This window comes from Protomyctophum parallelum, assembly GCF_964188405.1.
Source record: "Protomyctophum parallelum genome assembly, chromosome: 10".
Taxonomy (NCBI): Eukaryota; Metazoa; Chordata; class Actinopteri; order Myctophiformes; family Myctophidae; genus Protomyctophum; species Protomyctophum parallelum.
This window is the reverse complement of record NC_139704.1, coordinates 15059871-15082208: the sequence shown is the minus strand read 5'-3', so window position 1 is coordinate 15082208 and position 22338 is coordinate 15059871. Positions and strand designations below refer to the sequence as shown.

General features: G+C 41.9%; 1 protein-coding gene across 1 annotated transcript in view; it reads right to left on the bottom strand.

Annotated features, from left to right (window-relative positions):
* The window catches only part of ttc27 (tetratricopeptide repeat domain 27), a 141149-nt gene that overhangs the window by 71686 nt on the left and 47125 nt on the right, over positions 1-22338 (bottom strand). Inside the window, exon 9 of the mRNA XM_083775771.1 lies at positions 19206-19272. Coding sequence (XP_083631897.1) covers positions 19206-19272 — 67 coding nt within the window. The remainder of the gene's footprint in view (positions 1-19205; positions 19273-22338) is intronic.

The following is a 22338-nucleotide window of genomic DNA, read 5'->3' as shown; positions in this document are numbered from 1 at the left end:
GCTGAATGTGATCCCAGTGTGGATATTGCAGATCAAACACTATGTTAAGTCCTTGTCTAATGACCATGACGTTGAAATATTTCCCCGTAAATATCCAGTCTACTTTTGTTGGCTGGAGACACACTAATTAAATAATGGCCATGGGTTTTGTTGCCAAGTCTTCTGACACTCAAAAGGTCTATAGACACATGAATTTGGGAAAATCTCAAGTCCTATCCTTGACACAAGTTTACACAAGCTGGCTCATACATACCGAATACATTGAAAACTGAGGCAATGTTAAGTGAGTTTTTTGGTGAGTGGATCTGCAAAGAGGAGTACATACTCAAAATATAAAATATTCTGACTATAAAGGTATTCTGAATTGAACATTATACATTCAATTAATTAGCCATATCATATGGCTCAAGTCATACACACAACAATATCAACATGATTTTAATAACTGCACAGCCATGGTGCAACCCTATTGTAAAAAGTGCAGCCTGTGTCATTACTTTACAGTATAGTACTTGATCTTGCACATTGTGTGTATGTATATAATATATATTGTACATAGGACAAATAGAATAGAAAGCCTATACTGTACATTTATGTTTAAATCCAATGTGTTTTAGCCATTGTACATAAATGGAATGAATGAGAATTTTCTGATGCAACCTGGTATAAATGGGCAATTCTAGAAAACCCTGCTGACCACAATAGCTATTGAAATGTTGCCATACAATGAGAAGCAAACATGTTACAGGCCCAAAGGGTGTTGCATCCCAGGGACAGTGTTGTTTGCCTTTCTCATTATATTGGGTAATATTGGCAACAGCCCACCACCACATTAACAGTATTACTAATTTAGACAGACTAGTCTGCACCGAAAACACCAAGCACTTCTTTCGACCAAGTTCTGACTCAGTTTAGGGTGTTTTCTTTTGTTTGCTTAAATTGTGAGGAGGTAAAACATAACATTGCGGGATGGGGGTGCACAGTGTGCACTGAGCCGTATAAACATTCAGATGTGACAGAAGTGACAAGACAAACTGTGTCAAAAGGAAGCGATGTACAATTCTGCGACTTAGGCGTCTGATGCCAGTGCCACAGACTAATAATGACATGGAATCTTCTGACAGCTGCAGAAACATGGACGACTTTATAAAGTCTCGACTAAATCTCAAGAACTTCCTGAGACTAAAATGTGCAAATACACTTTCCTTGATAAGACAGATAAGATCATCCATTAATACATTTTGAAAACCACTTCAAACTAATATTGTTAATGAATATCAAAATATAGATGAAAACCTGATCTCTGCTTAAGACATCAGGCTGTAGCTGAGTTGGAAGATCAGGACAGTCACATAAACCCCAGGGCAATAAATTAACCTCCGTGGCTAGTTATGCTTTCTCCCTCTGACCGCTTAAGCTTTCCAACTAGATTTTTCCCTTGCCAACTGTAGTTTGAGTCAACCCTTCAAAATCGGAGATGCTCCTTTGACTCATTCCTGGATCATCAGGCAGCTGTGATACAAGTTAGGACTGAAATACAGAACTAAACCTCCAGTGTGATTATGGAAATAATGGAGCAATATGAACTACAGGGCCTTTCATCATCAGTGGCAACTGTAAACATTTCATCTACAACTCGGCCGTGCCAGACAATAATGTGCTCTATTACAGTAAAAACCTTGAAAACATCCCTTGTTCCCATTCCAAAGAACAGTGAAACGTTACAGGGAGATATCTGTCTTATTTATCGGCACCAATAAAGAAGGTCAATACATCCGAGTTCTGGGCTTAAGTACACATATTATGATGTAAGATGGCATCCCGTGCTCTTAATTTCCCTCGCTGTTTGATAAGTTTAAAGAGTTGAAGGGGAAACAAGGCAGGGCGGATGACTCATGGACCTTCAGGGTCGGAAACAGGACACAAGTGTTTTCCCAAAACTCTCAGTTTAGCTTGCACCACCTGCAGATGGTCGAACAGGCTGTGTTGACCAACGGAATTGCCCAGTGAATATCCCACTGCCAACCTCGCTTGATTGCTTTTAAAATGACATACGGATGTAAATGGACTACGTTGACTTTTGGCAAATAACACCCTTCTGCTCATTTAAATAATTTTCTGTGGAAGTGCCAGCGCTCTGGCATAACCCTGCCAAAGCTACGTCAAGATATGACACAGAACTCATTCCTTTTTTGTGGATATCATTAAGCTCTATAAATATAGAGAGCCATTTCAAACTAAGAGACTAAGAACTGCTGGTACATGCGGGTGAAAAGTTTCCAAGGAAAGTTAAGACAATAATTGGCACTTCGGAGGCACTCCCAGACGGTCGTCAAGGGAGGATGACAGAGGTTGGGTGTCGATGAAGAAGGCCAGACATGTGACAACCATCTAACCAGCCTGCAGATTCCTGGATCCACGTGTAGGCTGGGAAGATGCCTGCTCACAGAGCCAGCAGCTGCCTGGAACGCTCGCACGCAGCAACAATGAGACGCACCGAGTCAAGCCGTTGCTCTAACCCAGCTCATGGATGGAAGAGAAGCAGAGAAAAGAGATGGGTTACCGTATGTCTGACAGTGCCCACAGTCAAACATGTGTAGTGTTTTCTCCTTCATTATGTTAGACCAGGTGTGGGCTTTGATGATGGAGAGGGCCACTATATGTCCACACTCACTTCAGAGGGCCACATTGCATATACTGTCAAACAGAAACCTCTTATCTCCGTATTTTATGTAATTAATGCCCTACTTCATAATTCTGTCACACAAAAGTAGCAAAAACAGACTATCGACAAGCTGCATCGCAGGCTCGCAGTGTGACACGCTTTGAGCTTGTAGATCTGCTATTTTTGCTACTTTTAATTGGAATCCTGAAAAGTAGCATTTAATTTAATTTAATGCATTTGGTTATCTATTAGCTTTATGAACTTATACAAATACTGTACATGGTATGTGCGACTGTTTCTCCAAATGTAAACTTGTGAAAGGGCTATGTTCCAATACGACAACTACTAGGCGGAATGATCACCACCAGACCTACACAGATCAAAACGTTACAATAAACTAAGTAAAAGCTACTAACAACCTTTGCCAAATGTTAATTTATAATGGACGGAGTCGGCGCACAACAGTTGCTCAATCTCTGCAATCACACCTTCAACACATTCAAGGCACAGACTATATGGCATAAAAATCAGATCATCCCAAAGGAGACCTCTCATTAGCCAATAATTATAGAGGAATTTCAAATGCCAATTGCTGCAAAACTTTACAACAAACTCATCCTTAATCGTCTTATCCCCTTCGTTGAGCCTCTACTCCGAAACAATCAAAATGGATTTAGACGTTTAGACGATCCACTTTGAGTCAAATCCTATGCTTACGTAGGGTTATTGAGGAATCACAGCTCTGCAACATCGATCTCGCACTAGTCTTTGTTGATTTCTCAAAGGCTTTTGATTCAGTGGACAGAGCCAAAATGTTTGAAATTATTAAATTATATGGTATCCCTGACAAAATGATCAATGCCATAAAAGTTATATATACAAATACCTCAGCGATCATCCTTATTCTTGACGGAGAAACAACATCATTCCCCATCCTTGCTGGCATTCTCCAAGGCGACACACTTGCCCCGTTTCTATGTATTATTGTTGTTGATTATGTTCTTCCTATGTCAGTTGATACTATCAATGATAAGGGCTACCTACTAACCCCTAGGAGAAGCTCTCGTCATCCTGCTAAATACCTAACCGACGACACTGACTTTGCTGATGACATCGCGCTTATCAGTCAATCATCGGAATACGCTCAGGCTCTCCTTCAGTCTCTTGAGCAGGCCTCCAACTGTGTTGGTCTTTATCTCAACGAGACGAAAACTGAATACGTACTTAACACTCTGAAACAGGCTGATGATTACAAGTATTTGGGTTCATATATATCTTCTTCTAAAAAGGACTTTCAAACTAGAAAGGGTATGGCCTGGTCAGCCTGCAATGACATGCATAATGCTATGTTAAAAGTCAAAATAAAAATATTCAGGACGACCGTTGAGCCGATTCTACTCTATGACTCCGGGACATGGACACTTTCAATGAAACTAGAGAAACGGTTGGATGGCACTTACACCCGCCTTCTAATGAGAGCGCAAAATCTGTCTTGGAAGAGCCACCCATCGACTAATTGAATATACGGCGACCTTCCCCGTGTTTCTTCACTAGTCCGATCCAGAAGAACACAGTTTGCTGGCCACTGCTACAGAGCTGATAATGAGGTCTGGAGTCCTGCCTCAAAGCAGACCAGAGGTAGAAAACTGTCGTTCCCTGATGTCATCGCTAGGGACCCAGGCATCAGTAAGCAGGAACTGGGGATGGCAATGAAGGACCGGAAAGTCTGGCGTGATATTGTGGAATCCATGATCTCGACTGCGGTCGAAAAATGTAGATGAAGTTGATCAAAAGTGATTATCAAATTAACAACTCATCACAAATCCAACTTGTTATAGTTGTTAAATTGAATGTCAGTTCCTTTAAACAAGTGACACCATCCTTCTATAAAGTATGAAATAGGCTTTACGTGACCGGATGGAAAGGTTCCCAGTTCGAACCCAGGCTCCTCCAGAGTTAGTGTCCTTGAGCAAGACACTGAACCCCTAATTGCTCCTGATGTGCAGGTTGGTGCCTTGGATGGTTTCCCCTGAGATCGGTGTGTGAATGTGTGAGTGAATGGGTGAATGTAATGCACAATCTCTGTAAAGCGCCTTGGATAAAGGCGCTATATAAATGCACCATTTACCATTTATCTAACAATCGGTTAAATAAATGGACAAATCTCTGCTGAGCAGTTTCACACAGGTTTCCACGGTATATTGCCCCTTTTGGGAAGCACTGTGTGACCCGCAGTACACAGAGTCCGTTGCTGTTCGGCATTGTAGCTTGTTGTACGCAATCTCTTCTAGCCCCAAATGACAAAAGAGATACAAGGGAGAGGATTAATTCTATTCAGGTACCGTTTCTTGTCTCTGCGTTTCTCTGTGGCTCTCGATCGATGCTAGACCCTGCCCTCCCCTTTCTACAAATGGACAACAGGAGGGCAATCAATCACTCTTACTGCCAGGGAGTGGCTGTCCAAGGGGAGGAAAGAGACTCATCCAGGTGTGTCGCTCTAAAAAGAAACTCATCTCCCCCTCCAGCAATCCCAATTCCAGTAAGTCTAATAACATGCACTTGTGCGTGCCACACACACACACACACACACACACACACACACACACACACACACACACACACACACACCGACGTATGACGCACACACACACACGCACAGCTATGCAAACGCACAAAGGCATGTATGATACAACCCACAGGCATTAGGGTACAACGCTGAAACTGCAGCACTGATTGGTGAAATAATGATCCATTATGGGTCTGAAGATGCACATGTTAAGCAGCATGTTCAGATGGCTTTCTGAACATTCCTAAACATTCTGGTGCTTTGCAGAATCTCACATTTTCTGTTCTACTACTTTACATTGGTTAAACATTTATAAAACTCATCCTCTGGCCTCTAACCATTAAAAAGTCCATAGATTTGGCTGCCACATGACGTAATCTTCAAAAGCCATGCATTGGAGAGGCTAGCGCTCCTCAAAAAGAAAAATCACACCTGTGTGAAGTAGGGCTGCACAATATATCGTTATCGTATCGGTATCGAGGTATGAACATGCACAATGTCAGTATCGCAAAAAGGCAACGGTATCGCGATATAGATATATCGTCGACATATCGATATATCGTCCACTTCTAAAGCCAGCCCTCTGTTTTAGCCTGTGCACCTCGGAAAATAAACCATCACTCCGTTTGTTCCTCTGTCCTGTTGTAGCCTGGCTCCAGCCCTGAATCGCTAGCCACGCCCATTAAGAAAATATGTTGCTGCACGATATATCGTATCATATCGATATCGAGATATCTGCCCTATATATCGTGATATATATTATATCGTATCGTATCGATATCGAGATATCTGCCATATATATCGTGATATGAATTTTTGTCCATATCGTGCAGCCCTAGTGTGAAGTGAGGGGCGCTCTTATCATCTTACAACATCGAGGACAAAACAAACAGACAAAACAAACATTAAACTCTGTTCATTGTTAATGGCATTTAATGTTTGTGTTAGTGACAAAACAAACATTACACTCTGTCCATTGTCAATGGCGTTTTTAATGTTTGTCTAAGGAAAAACAAACATTAAACCTGTATATATATAGGAGGGGTTAGCCCCCCTCAAAAATACCATAAAATGATAGAGATACAAGGTTTCTGCCTGACAGTAACCAAACGCAATCTCTTGCAAATAATCTTGTAATATGACTTGTTTGGCACTATCTTGCAGCCCCAGTGGGCATTATGTGACACACAGTTGAGATGAATGAGCTTTCACTTACATCTCTTTGAATGGCAGATCCATTTGAAGCCAAACTTCCCCCAACAAACTGTACTACTAATAGAAATGTTGGGGGCCTCTGACTGTCATTAAACCTTCTCCACAAATGCAAAAAAATCCAATAGCAATTAAAAGTTAATTATCTCTGCAGGATCGACAATTCGACATTTCATTTAACAAACAGGACTAAGAATGAAAATCAATTGCTGTGGCCTAGTGAGGTGTACGGCGGCGGCTTGTGCTTCAACTCAGAGTAATTACCTCTTCTTCATCGGCAAAAGTCTTCTTGTGCTTTTCCTATCTTAAAGGAAGTTGCTGTGCGAGCTATGTGACAAACAGACAGAGCGAGGGGAAACTGCAGCATGACTCACTTTCTCACCTATCAATTAGTGCCCTCTTCCACTCTCCCCCCATCGTTTCCTCTCCTCTTAATCGACTCGTGTCTGGCAGAGGTGGAAGCAGCCAGGCAAGAGACGGACAAAATATTTCCTTCAGCGGGGGAAAACAAAAGAACTGCCACACAGGAGACAGCAATACCTCTGACAACAACTTACTCCGAGAGAAAATTGCCGTTTCACAGGGGGCTAGCTCAGCGATGATCAGCGCTTGATGGATTTTTTCCTTCCAATCCAATGCTGATATTATCACTTGAAACAGACCACTCAGTCTCTCTGTGTTCCAAACACATCTATAAAGGTTGAGATGAAATTGACCTTTGTTGATTTGTCAGGAATTGTTACAGCATAGTTTCTCCTACAAATAGTAGTGAATACACACTAACCATGTGCTTGAAATAATTATTTATTTGCACACTGGATTAAAGCATGTCAGTTATTCCAATAATTATTTATTTGCACACTGGATTAAAGCATGTCAGTTATTCCAACCACAGTCCACTAGCACACAGGTTAGCACACAGATTAGCACACAGGCAGCGGTTTCCTCATTTTATAGTAGGATTAAATACAACATATTAAGCAAAGCACAAACTGAGCTTCACATGAACGTGTAGGTGTATACAGTAGATACCATTTACTGTAGCTTCACCTCAGCCATAATAATGCAATCTAAACAAACTATCAATGGCTTTATAAAATAAAAATAAATCTCTTCAATTTGTACCTCCAGCTGTCTTTTATTTCAGCATCACCAGACAGAGCCTGATGGGAGTGCAATACCCTTGGCTGGGCTTTGATAGCGAGATCAACCAGAGTGGGTGTACGCGTAAAGTGGATTCAGACCAGGGAAGCAGCCCATTTCAACAAAATGGGTCCAGGACCACATACCACAGCCCACCATTATTGTTCCAGCAGTATGGGAAAATATAACTGTGTGATTCCAACTATTCAACGATAAAAAGGAAATAAACTGCTGATACGAGCTAAGGCTAGTGGTGGGTGACACACCCATGGGTGGTAGTTCAGAACTCCTGTCACCAGCACAAGACAATGTGCTGAGTAGTACGGAAAGAAACAGAGAAAAGGACATAAAAAGCTACCCAGTTTGGATGAAGTGATGACGCCAATCCGGATATGGGCCAGAACACATCACGTCATTGGCATAGGAAGCAAGCCGTGACATCCCCACATTTCTGCTGCCTCAGATGGCAAGGGAATTGTAATGCATGACATCACGTTTGGAGTCTGTACCGGCACTGCTGGGTGGTGTTCAAACCCTGCGTCCACGGGATCATTACCTTTTCGTTAATGGCAGAACAGGACATACCGTAAAATAGCCAAGGGGCCATCAAGGGTGTAACTACAGTGATTATGGCAACAAACAATTCTGACATATTGAAATCATTTTCTGGGAAATTGAATTTCTCAGCAGTAGGTAACTGGAGGAAACTGGCAGTACCCTTGTTGTTTTCTTAATAGAATGGTGAAATGCATAGCTCGTTTTGAGCTTTTGAGTGAATCGTTTCAGAGCAGAAGCAAATTGCCTTTACATTCAAATGAATAGGAGAAACAATCATTCGGCTCAGTTCACCACACCACATGCATATAGAGGAAAGTGTTTATATAATTACTGTATACAAATACAGACGCATTGACAATTGAGGGAGTGAATCCCATACAATGTCATCATAATGCATACTGTATATCATCATTTGTGAAGTTCCCTTTGGCAAATAACCCTCTTACTAATACTAACACTAAAATTAGAACTGCACTCTGTCGAGTGCATACTTGCTTGTTGCACACTAGTAGGCCATAAATGGCCAACTAGTGCGCAAGCAGAGCGCGCAATTACTTTCGACCGCTGTAAACTGTCAAATCTCAGTATATCTGTGAAGGAACGTTTGAAATGTATAATTATTAGGTGTAACATTTAGAGCTAGTCATACATATACAGGGCTGTCAATCGATTAAAATATTTAATCTGATTAATCGCATGATTGTCCATAGTTAACTGATTAATCGCAAATTAATCGCATGTTTTTATCCGTTCTAAATATAGATTTTTCTTATCAAGGTCCATTATTTATTCTGCATTTGAGCCACGGACCACCATTTGATGACATTTAGCCTTCCAGACCCAAACTAAAGAACTGTATTGATGTTGGCCAATGGTACCATTACGAGAGATAACAGGCCATGTTGATCAAAATAACATGTTTTCTAAGTTTTCTAATTGTGTAGACTTAAATTAACTTAAGTAATGCAGCTGTTTAACAATTATTCAACTCTTCAGTGTAAAATTGCCATGCGTCTCTCAACCATTCTGTCAAACTTTACAGTGCGTTAATAGTGCCGTTAAAAAATGGTAAATGGTGCATTTATATAGCGCCTTTATCCAAGGCGCTTTACATTGATTGTGCATTACATTCACCCATTCACACACACATTCATACACCGATGGCAGCGGAAACCATGCAAGGCACCAACTAGCACATCGGGAGCAATTAGGGGTTCAGTGTCTTGCTCAAGGACACTTCGACAGTAACTCTGGGGGAGCCCGGGTTCGAACTGGCAACCTTACGGTTACCATCCAGGCACTCTACCCCTGAGCCACCGCCGCCGCAAGGATTGTGAGTTAACTAGTTAATAGTGCGTTAACTTTGACAGCCCTAATATACACACCACGTACTCTGGTCCCAGCAGATCAGGCACAATTTGCTATTTTATTTGACTGATTATGTATATAGTATACGTATGACTAGCTCTAAATGATGACGACATGACGTAAGACATACGTATACATATACATATACTATATAGAGTATGTAGTTGTAAGTTGATTAGCGGTATACTGTGGTTACTTTGCGCCAAAAACCGCGACAGCCAACCCGCCATTTTATGCGTATGCCAATAAAACAGCAGATTTGTGCCGGGTTTGCTGGGACCAGACTACACAAATGACCATATTTCTTACGTCATCATTGAGAGCTAGTCATACAATTATACACACCACATACTCTGGTCCCAGCAGATCAGGCACAATTTGCTATTTTATTTGACTGATTATGTATATGTATACGTATGACTATCTCTAAATGATGACGTAAGACATACGTATACATATACTATATAGAGTATGTAGTTGTAAGTTGATTAGCGGTATACTGTGGTTACTTTGCGCCAAAAACCGCGACAGCCAACCCGCCATTTTATGCGTATGCCAATAAAACAGCAGATTTGTGCCTGGTTTGCTGGGACCAGACTACACAAATGACCATATTTCTTACGTCATCATTGAGAGCTAGTCATACATATACACACCACGTACTCTGGTCCCAGCAGATCAGGCACAATTTGCTATTTTATTTGACTGATTATGTATATAGTATACGTATGACTAGCTCTAAATGATGACGTAAGACATACGTATACATAAACATATACTATATAGAGTATGTAGTTGTAAGTTGATTAGCGGTATACTGTGGTTACTTTGCGCCAAAAACCGCGACAGCCAACCCGCCATTTTATGCGTATGCCAATAAAACAGCAGATTTGTGCCGGGTTTGCTGGGACCAGACTACACAAATGACCATATTTCTTACGTCATCATTGAGAGCTAGTCATACAATTATACACACCACGTACTCTGGTCCCAGCAGATCAGGCACAATTGGCTATTTTATTTTACTGATTATGTATATGTATACGTATGACTATCTCTAAATGATGACGTAAGACAAACGTATACATATACTATATAGAGTATGTAGTTGTAAGTTGATTAGCGGTATACTGTGGTTACTTTGCGCCAAAAACCGCGACAGCCAACCCGCCATTTTATGCGTATGCCAATAAAACTGCAGATTTGTGCCTGGTTTGCTGGGACCAGACTACACAAATGACCTTATTTCTTACGTCATCATTGAGAGCTAGTCATACATATACACACCACGTACTCTGGTCCCAGCAGATCAGGCACAATTTGCTATTTTATTTTACCGATTATGTATATAGTACACTATGTGCCTACTCAAAGCGCTTACAATGGTTCATTCATTCATACATTGGGAGGTGAAGCGGCGAACAGTCGACGCCAGCGTCCTCACTTCCCACCCCCAATCCAACCCTTGATGCTGAGTGTCAAGCAGGGAGGCACTGGGTCCCATTATTTAGAGTCTTTGGTATGACCCGGCCGGGGATCGAACCCCGACCTCCCAGTCTCAGGGCGGACACTCTAACCACAAGGCCACTGAGCTGGTTACAGCAGCTGGCTAAATCTGATGCACTGTCAGTGGCTGTTTCAAAAATGGTATTTACGCTTTGCAATCGGTCTCCCGGGTATAATTACAGCAGTGCTACCTCAGCTGGGCAATCATTTACCACCCCCCCCCCCCCCAAAAAAAAAGGAAGAAAAAGAAAAACACTTAATCTGAAAGAAGATAGGGAAGAGGAGAAATAAAAGTAAATTATGAATCTCACCTCCAGCTCTGCATCACTGGGCAGGTTATTCTTGGACTCCGTCGTGCCCATAAAATAGGATGTACATTCCATGCATTTGAATTTGAGACAGAATAAAATGGCAGGGAGCCGTCAGTCACAAGGGACAAAAAGACCCATTGATTTCTTCCATTTGGACCCAAGCTTTGAGCTGATGAGGGTCTGTCCATTCAGTAGGGCCAGAGCACGCATGTGGTTCACAAAAACCTTTTAGCTCGAAACCCAAAAGACAATTTTGACCCATCAAGTGAAAATATCAGATCTACAACTTTGTTTTCTAATTAATGGAATTTCGTTAATTTTTTTAATGTATTTACCACATTATTTGGAAAATTCATTGAGTCCGTTTTCAATTCAATTATGTTTTTTCCCCCTTTTTTCCCTTTATTCTTTTGCTTAATTTATTTTAAATAAATGTAGGAAACAAAACATATTAACAAGATATTTACTCGCGACCCACAAAAATGCACCGTGACTCACAGATGAGCCCGAGTCCCGACCCACTGTTTGGGAAACTCTTGAGCTTGACCTTTGTCATTAATCTTCTCTCGTTTCTATGCTGTCAAAGAAAAGCAGAATCACCTTGAAAATAAGCTTAAAAGAGCCATTATCATAATAGAATCGTCAGCATGGGTCATCATCCCTCACTTGGATCTGGACTGGACAAAATCCTTTTATCAGAGGAATATAAATATTTATGTAATCACAGAGATACATAGAAATGACATTTCTATTGCAATGTTGCGCCTCAGTGTCAAACCCGGAAAATATGTTGGTTATATGGAATGCATAACAAGATTCGCTATTGGGGCCTCCAGCAAAGTCAGTGACTGTGAATGCATATTTATTTGACCTATCTGTGCTTTTATATCTACTGTATGCATTATTTTGTATTTTATTTCATTAAAAAATAGAGGCGCTTGGGTGGCGTAATGGTGAAGTCCGTGCCCACCACCACGGAGGTTGTGGGCAGGCTGCATCTGGCTTTGTCGAGCGTCTACACGAGCACAAATGGCCTGCGTTCGGGGGAGGGAAGCCGGACGGGCAGGGTGATACCGGTCATTTCATGTATTCCTACAGGCTGGGGAGGCACCTGTCAGCGGGGAGTGTTGGGCGGGAGCATTAGGACAAAGGCTTTACTTCCTCCGGGTGGGGCTCTTCACTTGTAGGTGAGCCAGTAGGAAACAACAGAAGTGACAACACAGCAATGTGTGTGGGGAGGAATCAAATGGCATAATGACTAAATTGGGGAGAAAAAGGGGTAAAAAGCAACACAAAAAAAGGTAAAAAGGAAGGCTTGAAGAAAAGTGAGAAATTGTCATTCTTTTATTCTCTAATTTCCAGGTCAGTGTTAGGCATCCTGCTCCTGATGGCAGCAACAGAGCAGTAGAGCTACAATCCCCCGTCTCACCTCTCTATACCTGGGCTCGGCTCGCCAAGTTGCCTGGGGCACAGCTGCTGAAATGTCAGCGGCACAGTCCCGTAGTAATCCCCCCAGTAATGTATAAATTCACACATCCTCTCAGAATAGTGGTTCTTAGTTTTCCAGAGACTTTTGTTTTTTAGTTTTTTTAAAGGCAAGAGAGGGGAGTTTTGGCCCCGAGCAATGTCAGCCCCTGGGTCAGCCTCCGGAGAATTATTGTTTTATTCTTTTCATTTTTTGCTTTTAATTTCCTGTCCCGTCACGTTCCTTCCACACACAAGGGTTCTCATCACACTGGATGGCCGGTACCCTCGCCATGCTCTACCGGTACCGGCCAAGTGGGCTATCGGGTTACTGTACATGACCCAACAAGCTTATGGTTCCTGAGAAATGGGGACCTGGCTTGTCTTTGAAATCTCCGCCAAAAACTGCTAAACATCCCAACGTTACAATGAGAGAAAACCACAGCTGTGGAAAACCATGCCTGGCCGCCACTCTCTCTTGTGGTATGCTTGGGATAATTTCAGGGATTGGGATCCCTTCCCATCATAGCGGAGCGGTCGTCGATCCACCTGAGCCTGGGGCTACGGCGTTGTGGCAGTGAGGAGAGACGAGAGGGGAGCGGGTTCACACGAGGGTAGGATACGGCAGGGCAGGTTTGGTCATGCCTTCCAATCAGCATTGCAGAGTAAAGGACTGGAAGCTTAACTACAAGTTTCACTATTTGTTGATCTGATGGTGATCTTTTAACAGATTTTGTTATTCTACAGTATGCTGAGTGTAGAATGTAGATTAAATGAGATTTGCTTGTACCGGTAATCTTGCCATCATTGTAAGACAACCTCAATGGAGGTTGAAAGAAAATAATATATATATATATATATATATAATTATATATATATATTTCTGTCACGTTATCATTCATGCTAGATTGAGACTATAGTAAACACAAATAACATGACTATCGTCACGAGACTGTCAACACCAGATAACAGCGATGACAGCCCATAAGCTCTTTTAGATAACACTACAACAGTAAATAGTGCTTTTGAAAGGCCCAAATGTATATAGAAAAGGCTATGCATCAGAGAGCTAACAAATTTCACATTGTCTTTAACATCGTCCATGTTTGCTTATCTTCTAGGTCCGATTAAATGTTCATGTTAGCCGCTTTTTTGCGTTTCTCTCAGTGGCAGCTATTTCCACTCCAGTGAGTGGCTTCCCTAACACGGATTGAAATACACATGTTTATTTCCATTGAATAAAGGGATATTTCTTTAAATGGGAGAGACCAGAAGGCAAAGGAGGTGAAAAGGCACCTTCTGGTCTGGATAAGGAATCTGTTAATTACCGTTACACCACCCTAAATGTACTTTGTTGGCTGGAGTCCCCCAGGGCCAGGGGTCTGTATTAGGCCCTCTCGTCTTGTATTTTTTAGAGTTAATGTTGTTAAGAGACTGTGACATAAAGTCCACTGAACTATTGAAGACTGTTCTGTTCCGTTCCCCACCGAGACTGAGTGCCAGCATTATGATATACAGATCCAATGCTTCATTGAGGCGATCTGAGCCAGTAGCGTTTTCCCTTAAGAAATAGGCAATGTTGTTCTCAAAATGAATGCAAATATATTCAGAAGCGATAGCTCCACAATAAATTAAGGAATAGCAGAGAAAGAGAAGCAAGGACGAGCCTGAACAATATCTCTGCAAAATACCCCTTAATGCAGTGGCTAAATGGTATCGCTCATTTATTCCAGACAGTGAATGTGCCACTGGCATTACAGAGGTATATGGGAGGCAGCTTTCTATGAACACTTAAAGGGACACTTCACCCTTTTTGCAAAAAAATATATGTTAATGACGTTTAGAAGCTTTAGAACACTTTCCTGGAGATCTTTATGTGTGTAATATGTGGTTTTAGATATTTTAGATTGTAGCAGTGAGCCTGTTGTCTCTGATGTCATGGACACTGGGCTCACTTCCTTCCTGGACTACATGTCTCAGTAAGACAGCTCTCCCCCTATCCACAAGGAGGAGCAGTGCACCAAAGAATGATGGGAATTGTAGTCCAGGAAGGTAGTGAGACCAGTGTCCATGACATCAGAGACAACAGGCTCACTGCTACAATCTAAAATAACTAAAACCACATATTACACACATAAATACCCCCAGGAAAGTGATCTAAAGCTTCTAAACGTCATTAACATATATTTTTTAGCAAAAAGGGTGAAGTGTCCCTTTAATGCACAGCATACAGTAAATAAGAGATGGATCAAATATTTTAAGATAGAGGTTCTCTACTGTAAAAGTGTAAATTAATGTATATAAAACTGGAACATCAATATGATCATATGTGAATGTAAAATTAAAACATAATTACAAGTAATAACTAAATTAATTAAAGCAATACGATTCAGAAATGTCAGTGGTTGAACTCAAATTAAAAACAAACTTTTCTAATTATCTTAATTCAGAAAAGCATTTGTATGCAAATCTCAACTGCTGCATACAGATCATGCCATTATAATTGTGAATAGTTCCTGTCATATAATGGCTCATGGGGCTTTATGGAGTGTGGGCTACTTAGATAACGCTGCCACTAAGACACACACACACGCACGCACACGCACACGCACACGCGCACACACACACACACACACACACACACACACACACACACACACACACACACACACACACACACACACACACACACACACACAGAATTCATCAATATATTGGCGTACAGTGAGAAAGCGTGGGGCTTGTATTAACCTACCCCAAGTTGAACACTTAAACCCTATGCTTTGTTGACCAGGATCCCCCAGGGCTCTATGGACCAGGGGTCTTCCTTCCCTCTAGACCAAATCTCTTTGCTTAAAATAGCAGATCTACAAGCGCACAAGGCGCCACAATGTTCGCCTATTAGGACATGCCCAGAATTTGGACGCAAGGGTTCATGTGGTTAACTGTGCAAGCCAGACAGTTGCACACACCACTGAGATACATAATGCAAAAGCCAGCAGTAAAAGCTTGGCATGAAGTTCAAAGCGTATATACAAGCCCCATGGTCTGAATGACGCATACAGCATAGAACAGGAGACTAACCACACTGACATATGAGAAAAATGAGAAAGAATATATAGTATACATTGAACACTTTTTACTGTACTATATTATTTTATGGTTTCAGACTACCGTTACTCATCAATGGATTTTGGCCACACGGCTGCTCTTCCAGAAAACAGCTCTTATGAATTGTGCTGCATTAAAACGCAGAGGAACAAAGAAAAAAAGTGTATCAAAGTAATTCTATACAATTTGAAGTTTGTTACTGTAGATGCCATTTCTCCTTGCACTACAATGTTTGAGATGCTTTCATGTAATGTATAAGTCTATAAGAACTCTCTAGGAGATAGATGCATCTTTATAATTTGCACTGAACATTTAAAACACCAGATGGTCAGATCTATCTCGAGGAGAGAAAGTCCTGGTGAAGACAGAGTCTGAGGTCTGCCGCAACAGTCTTGTTCCAAACAAAAAAGAAATTAATAAAAAAAGATTCACAGACTTGGATGGACAAAAGGGGGAAATATCAACTTGCCATGATAACGACAGATGCCAAGGCACGCAGCGGTGTTATTCTGTTGAAAAATAGAATTCCACTCGGCACTCGCATGATATTCTGGCCTAGGAGCCTAGGACAGTCCCTGTCCTTGTGACACACCTACCTGCATGTACACATTTGGAGTGTTAGGACAGGCAAGAGAGACGTTACCCGCTATAAGATGGATGTATATATTGGCCATTGCAGGGAGCAAACCAGCGACATGTGACCCCTCCAAAACGAGATGCTGCATCGCATGGGGCTTATCCCCTTATCAAAATAAATAGATAAAATGTGTTAATCTCAGTATCATGTAGTAGAAAGAGATGGTGGCAGTGGTGATGGTGGTGGGGTTGAATGCTGCACCTGCTGAGTATTGCGGCGGTGGAGCGGAAATTACCCCCCACCCCCCCGGTGAGATGAGAGGGGACATGACCCCTCATCTCACGAGTATGAGGACGTAGGAGGGATATTCAGAAAGACAGGCACAAAGAGAGAGACTGTCACATATCTAACATTCCAATAATTCTCATTCCTATCTACAGACTCCGCCCCTTGTCTCTCATCTCCCCCAGGGAACACCGCATGGAACTCTGTGCTGCAGAGCACGATAACGACTGCTCCAAGTTATGCGTGCACATGCGTATTCTCCATAGATGGTATCAGACACCATCAGACATTATGACATTTAGAAATGTTCTCCCTCTTCGCACATTGGACGCTTAAGTTACCACATAAAGGGGGGGAAATATTTATCAAGCGTCCTTCAGTTCGGCAATATTGTCAACATTACTCAATCAGACCAATGGGTGCTATGGCCTTACAGGTGAATTAACACCGCGGCATCAGGCAAATGCATGAACAGGACAAAAGGCAAATGTCAAGGGATCACAGTACTAGGGGGTCACTCTGACTTTATATGATTGACCTTGTTAAAAGAATGTCACGGAACAGAACCAAATCCATGCTAGAAATACCTAGTGAAGTAAAAGTGAAAATTAAACTCATAAAGAAGTTCAAACTGAAATGTGGAGCATAGAGGGAAAATAAATCTATGCATGTTAAAAGCAAATGAACTGGTTTAATAACGACATGGCTCCCATGTTGAACTCAGGCCAGTATATCAGTCACCTACAGTATGACATGTCTATGATGTTTAACTCCATATATTACTTACCCAATGAGAATGCAAAAGCATCCCAGTTGGAACTATGGGACCCTGATGAAGGCTTGTATAGCCGAAACACGTAGTTCTGTCTATTTAATGCTCTTTGCCATGCCGCTTGATGACTAGCCTCCTACAAAGCCATGTGGTAAAAAAAGATTGATGAAGTAAGTCTGTATAAAGACACCCGTTTGGACAAATGAGGCGTAGATCGTCACCTTGCTAGGACATGCGCACAAGCAGCCAGCACAGTGCAGATTAGTTTACAAACTGCACCCATATAGTAGTAACTACTAGAGATTTGTATTGAGCCAGTTTAAGAACAAAAAAAAGGAACAATAAATCGTATAAATTGTACTCAAATTGAATAGTTTTTTTTGTTTGTTTTTAATCTCTTGCAAGGCCAACAGACAGGAGGCATGGATATTGCTTTTGCCCCTGTTCAGTGTCTGTGTGTCTGTTTGTTAGCGCAGCAAATCTCGCAAAACGATTGTCTTCAAAGTTTACATGCACAGTTGCACACTCCCAGTATGCCACTCCACCCCAATATGTTTTAAATGTGCCTCATGGTGGTGCTTGTTATTTTATAGCACCTTACATTGATGTCATGTTACAGTACGGTTTCATATTTATGTCATATGTTTATGTCAAGATATATCACAAGGAAAACTTGACGAAATATGTTTCCATTAGAGCTGAAAATAACGTTTATATTTAATGATATTTAAACTGATATATAAAATAATTAGTACATTCCATTCCAAGTCCATATTCTGTGGGACCCCTGGGCTTCAGTCACGTCACGGCACCCAGTTTGAGAAACCCTGCTATCAGTGCTATAGAGTGCACCTCCAAAATAACTTTCACTTCTGCACATAGTGTGCATATATATATGTATATATATGTGCATATATGCGCAGTAAACCAAATATGAAAAGTTTCGTCATTCGTTTGGCATGGAAGTACCATTATATTACCCACAGCAGCTTCCTTGGCTCCTGAAAGATGCAACCCACAACTTAAGGCAGCTATTATGCTCCACATGAATCCACCCTACCTCCAATGGCACGTTCGGAACCAGAGAGGGAGACCCTCAAAGGAGTATGATAGTGTCTTACTCCCCCACTTTGAAAACCTGTGAACTAAAGGCCTATTCATACTCCAGTTTTCGGTGATTAGGTGACCACCGCTATCACCGAAAACTACAACATGACGTCACTGAGCAACGGTGAACAGAAAACCAATGTGATTGGTCTAGAAGTTGGGTGGCGGCCCCCCCTTGGTTTTGCAAGCTCCCGGCATAAAAACAAACAACAAACTCGCAAAACAGAGCAGCGGGAGAACGAGAGAACAAAGGAATGAAATAAAAGAGACAGGGACAGAAATAGAGAGAAACTATATAGAATAGGAAAGGACCAGAAAGGAGTAGAATAGAAGCAGATAGGCACTAGGCACTGGGCAGTAGAGAGAAAGCAGAGGGGATCAATGGACGAATTTGAGAAATTGTTGGCCATGGAGGTTGAGATATGAGCACAGTAATGGACTATGAGTGCCGCCATCAAAACCACCATTTTGGTGAAGAGGTGAACCACCAAAAAAGTGGCCACCTCTTTAATCTTTACCTAAAACTGGAGTCTGATAGTAGGACAGAAACAAAGACTTACAGTTGTGTAGGCCTGAAGTTCCTCCTCAGTTAGTCTGTGGACTGGGTTGTTCCTCTGGAAGTCAGTGCTAGAAGACAAGACACATAGTAAATACAAAATAAGCACATTGTGCATGCACACATATTCACACCCCCCAAAACAAATCATTAACGTATATATATATATACACATTTCACACTGCACTTGACCTACACATTTTGCACAGTGAAATACAATGTAGTAGTAAGGCTGGTTCTGAAAGACTGTATTGATTGCAGTGAACCCCCTTCCTGTACATCATAATGTTGTGACATATGATTTTATTCCCCAGTATTGATTTATTTAACGGTCAAGTGCTTTAGTTGATAAGGGCTGACGAGCCATCAGTGTTCTGGACATTAGCCAGTATTGCCTGTGTTATGATGGAACGGCGTTTCATTGTCCCCCCGAGTCTGAAAGACCATTAATCTACATCACCATCCCATCTGAGAAAGGGCCGTGATTGATTTCACAGCAAATCGCGGTAGTAGTCTGCTTGGACAAAGAGTTTCAGTGTGGCCTAGCATTACCAAACCAATGTATCCGTATTTCCTGCATGAATAGACACCAAGTTAGCAGGTATATTTTCCAATAAACATGCATGGGAAAACGTGCACAAGTAAGTCAGGGAAAGGGCGTACACACAAATCAAAACAAAATGTAGCAAGTTAACCTGTTTTAAATCCTATACTCGCCAGGAGGAGTAGAGGCATAACATGAAGGGCTATTAAAAGGTATATTCACAGCAATAGCACATCTACAATCTCACAAAGCATCACAACTAACCTATTATGACATCCCCAGAACCGGTTATGGTACTACAACTCTAGATGGGAACAGCTTGCAAATTGTACAAAAGCTGTTGCAGGTATACTGGCAGAGAGGTAGACGTTTGGCTTTATGAGGAAGGCTTCCATCCAGACCAAAGAGGATTTGGATTTCAGGGAGATTAGGTGCAATAATAACCGGTGCTCCTTCGCAAAATTTGTTTATTATTTTTCCACTTAAATACAGTTAGTGCTGTGCGTAGCGTCTGCCAGGTGGACAAAGCACACGGCTCCTGTGGCGCTGAGGCCTTGGACCTAAGCCACACCTCATCGTTTTCCACAGCCCCCCCCCGGCCCTGCCGTTGCACTGCACTGCTGCCTGGTAAACACACCATGAGGCCTGGAGACTGGACACCCGCTGAGCATATGGAGAGGATTCTGGTGGATTCTGAATGGACCAAATAAGAATAGGATGGGATGGAGAAGTATGTCATCCCCCAGAGTCAGTGTCAAAGTGTCCTTGAGTAAGACGCTGAACCCCTAATTCTTCCTGATGAGAAGATTGGTGCCTTGCATGGTTTCCTCTGCCATCGGTGTATGAATGTGTGTGTGAATGGGTGAATGTAATGCACATTGCACAATCTATGTAAAGCGCCATGGATAAAGGCGTTATATAAATACACTTAAATAAATGCATTTTAATCATAGCGCAGCACAAAATAAAGTTACAAAATTGCAGCACATCTTTGAATATACATATTCTTTAAATGAATGAAGACTACTTACTGGTGTGTGTGTGTGTGTGTGTGTGTGTGTGTGTGTGTGTGTGTGTGTTTTCAGCAGTGTGGGGTGAGGGGGTGGGGGTAGTGTTTGTGGGGAAAGCCACAGAGTTCGCTGGGTTTGTCTTGGCATCCTGTGCTGATCTCAAAGACATGGTCACATTACAGAGGAATTTCCAATATGATAAATTGCACACGGAGCCAAACCAGTAAAAATATTTACAATTTCATTCCTTTTTGAACGTCTATTGTGGTTTCCTCTTTTTCCATAACATTCCTGTCCATGCGGAGAAATCAAGCGACTGCACCTAGTTTTTACTTGACTAAAGCACTAACTTTATTCTCTCAAAACCAAACAGTTAAAGCACGGACGCCCATCATTATAGAGTGACGTCCAATTGGTTAGGTCTCAGGTGTTCAAAGGGGGAAGGGGTCATTGGACAGGAGAGGAAAATGAGGGTTGGGGGGGGGGGGGGGGGTCATGACAACAACAAAAATATATAAAACATTGAATTAAAAAGAGTATTGACCTTTTAACCACTTTCAACCTGCCATTTCATTATTGTCAAATGTTTATGGGAGTTATGGGAGTGGAGGATGTCTGACACAATGAATATGACCAAATCGACTTCCAACCATGATTTGATGATTGCAGCATGACTGGGTCTAATTGGCTGCACTGTGCCATGGTCCCATAATCAGTAGATGGAAGTAACAGGTAAGGTTTATCAACCTCTGACTACAATTGGACGAGTCGAATCCTTCCCTGTGCCAGGTCATGTATTGCAGGTGATTTCAAACAATAAAAGTTCAAGTCAATCGACTAGAGAATTTGATGGACGATGAATGTTGCTTCTCTGAAGAAGGAAGATATTCTGAGGGACATATTCGGTATGTCCAGGAAGTGTTGGCCAAGCACTCGCAACCTCTGAAGACAAAGGGAGATTCCATACAAGGTCACATATTCCCTGAGCTCAGAGAAGCACTGTGCAGTCGACTCTCTGATCTTTTAGACTGGGGATTCTTAAACTTTTCAAGCCTGGGGCCAAAATTCTACAATAAATAAAGCTTTATCTTGGGACATCAGCCCATCATAACAAAGTGTTGTTGTGGTGTGACAGGGCGAGGGTTGCAACTCATTTTCATTCCCTGACACATAGTTAAGGAAATGCTGCTTTATCCCCGTGGAATGAGAGTGGAGACCAGCGAGATGATGATATCCTGTTGAGAATGTGTGAGTAGCATCCCAGTGGAGCACACATTGTATTTATAATGCCGGGAGAGAAGTCAAGGAGTTTGGAAATCTTCCTAACTCTAGAAAGAAATGGCATTGCTTTATGCCAGACTGCCGTGGGCTATGTGGATCTCAGGGGCAGGAACCGCCAATCCAACCAGATATGCCCATATATGGGCATAATACTGACATCAGGGATCTCCATACAGTATATGGCTATAAAAGGGACATGGACTGACAGATACTGTATGTGCAAAAAAGGGACACAGGTAGACATACATATACTACATGTGTAGAGCCCACCTCCAAAAGTATGGAACAAATATTATAGGTTG